At 40.9% G+C, this 940-nt stretch overlaps 1 protein-coding gene across 1 annotated transcript in view; it reads right to left on the reverse strand.

Moving 5' to 3' along the window:
• LOC101860402 (carbohydrate sulfotransferase 9) overlaps positions 1-940 on the reverse strand; it is a gene marked incomplete in the record, with an annotated part of 15,410 nt that overhangs the window by 4,191 nt on the left and 10,279 nt on the right. The window contains 1 exon segment of the mRNA XM_035969106.1: positions 135-281. Within this exon segment, the coding sequence (XP_035824999.1) occupies positions 135-281 (147 nt within the window).

Here is a 940-nt window from a genome sequence, read left to right on the forward strand (position 1 = left end):
GTGTGTGTGTGTGTGTGTGTGTGTGTGTGTGTGTGTGCGATAGAGAGAGTTTGTGAGTGTGTGTGTGATATAAAATGGACTTACGTTGAATGACAAAAGACGCCTAAATTATTTCCTACATTTTGCGTGCTCACCGTGATATCGTAAGGACATGGTCCTTGATCAGGCTTCCGTCTGGAGAACAACATAGACTTGCCGTGGTCAATCCACGAGTCTGGGAGCATGAACTTGTCCACGTAGCTGGACCACAGCCGTTTGTAGGGGTCGCGACTAAACATCACCTAATTAATGGGTTACACAAGAAATGGGGGCTCCAGTGGTTAAGTGAGTAGTGAGTTTAGACCACTAAGTGTTGAATTCTGTGGTTTAGACTCAAGTAATGTCAAGCAAGTGTGGGTGGCACGTGGATCAGATGGGTGGTCACTGGGGTGTGTCCTTGAGCAAGACACGACAACCCTTGCTCAAAATACAGGGCGCTGTACAGTGGCAACCAACAGTAGCATGGCTGTAAACTGTTCTGAATTTGTGTAATATTATGTATTTATGTATGCTATTTATGCATGTGTTTATGTATGTACGTATTTACAATGATGTATTTATGTATGTATATGTATGTTTGCTATTGTAAATTAAAGTGCCCTTCTGGGACAAATAAAAGTGTAATTTATTATTAGTTGTTCTAAATACTGTCGAAATCTCAATGACAAAACAGCGAAAGAAAGCAGTTTAGTTTTAGTAAGAGTTCTACGGCACTTGAAACCCAATAATAATGCCACACAGCAGCCGAAAATTAGAGGTTTTACAAGAGAGTAACAAACATTTTAAAAAGTAGCAGAAGAGATAAGGACGATAGATGTTTGATAGGAAAGAGGGAGCAGACCACATAAGAGCACCTTCCAACATCCACAAATAGAGAATGGACATAATACACAGACAGCCC

This window comes from Aplysia californica, unplaced genomic scaffold, assembly GCF_000002075.1.
Source record: "Aplysia californica isolate F4 #8 unplaced genomic scaffold, AplCal3.0 scaffold00117, whole genome shotgun sequence".
Classification (NCBI taxonomy): Eukaryota; Metazoa; Mollusca; class Gastropoda; order Aplysiida; family Aplysiidae; genus Aplysia; species Aplysia californica.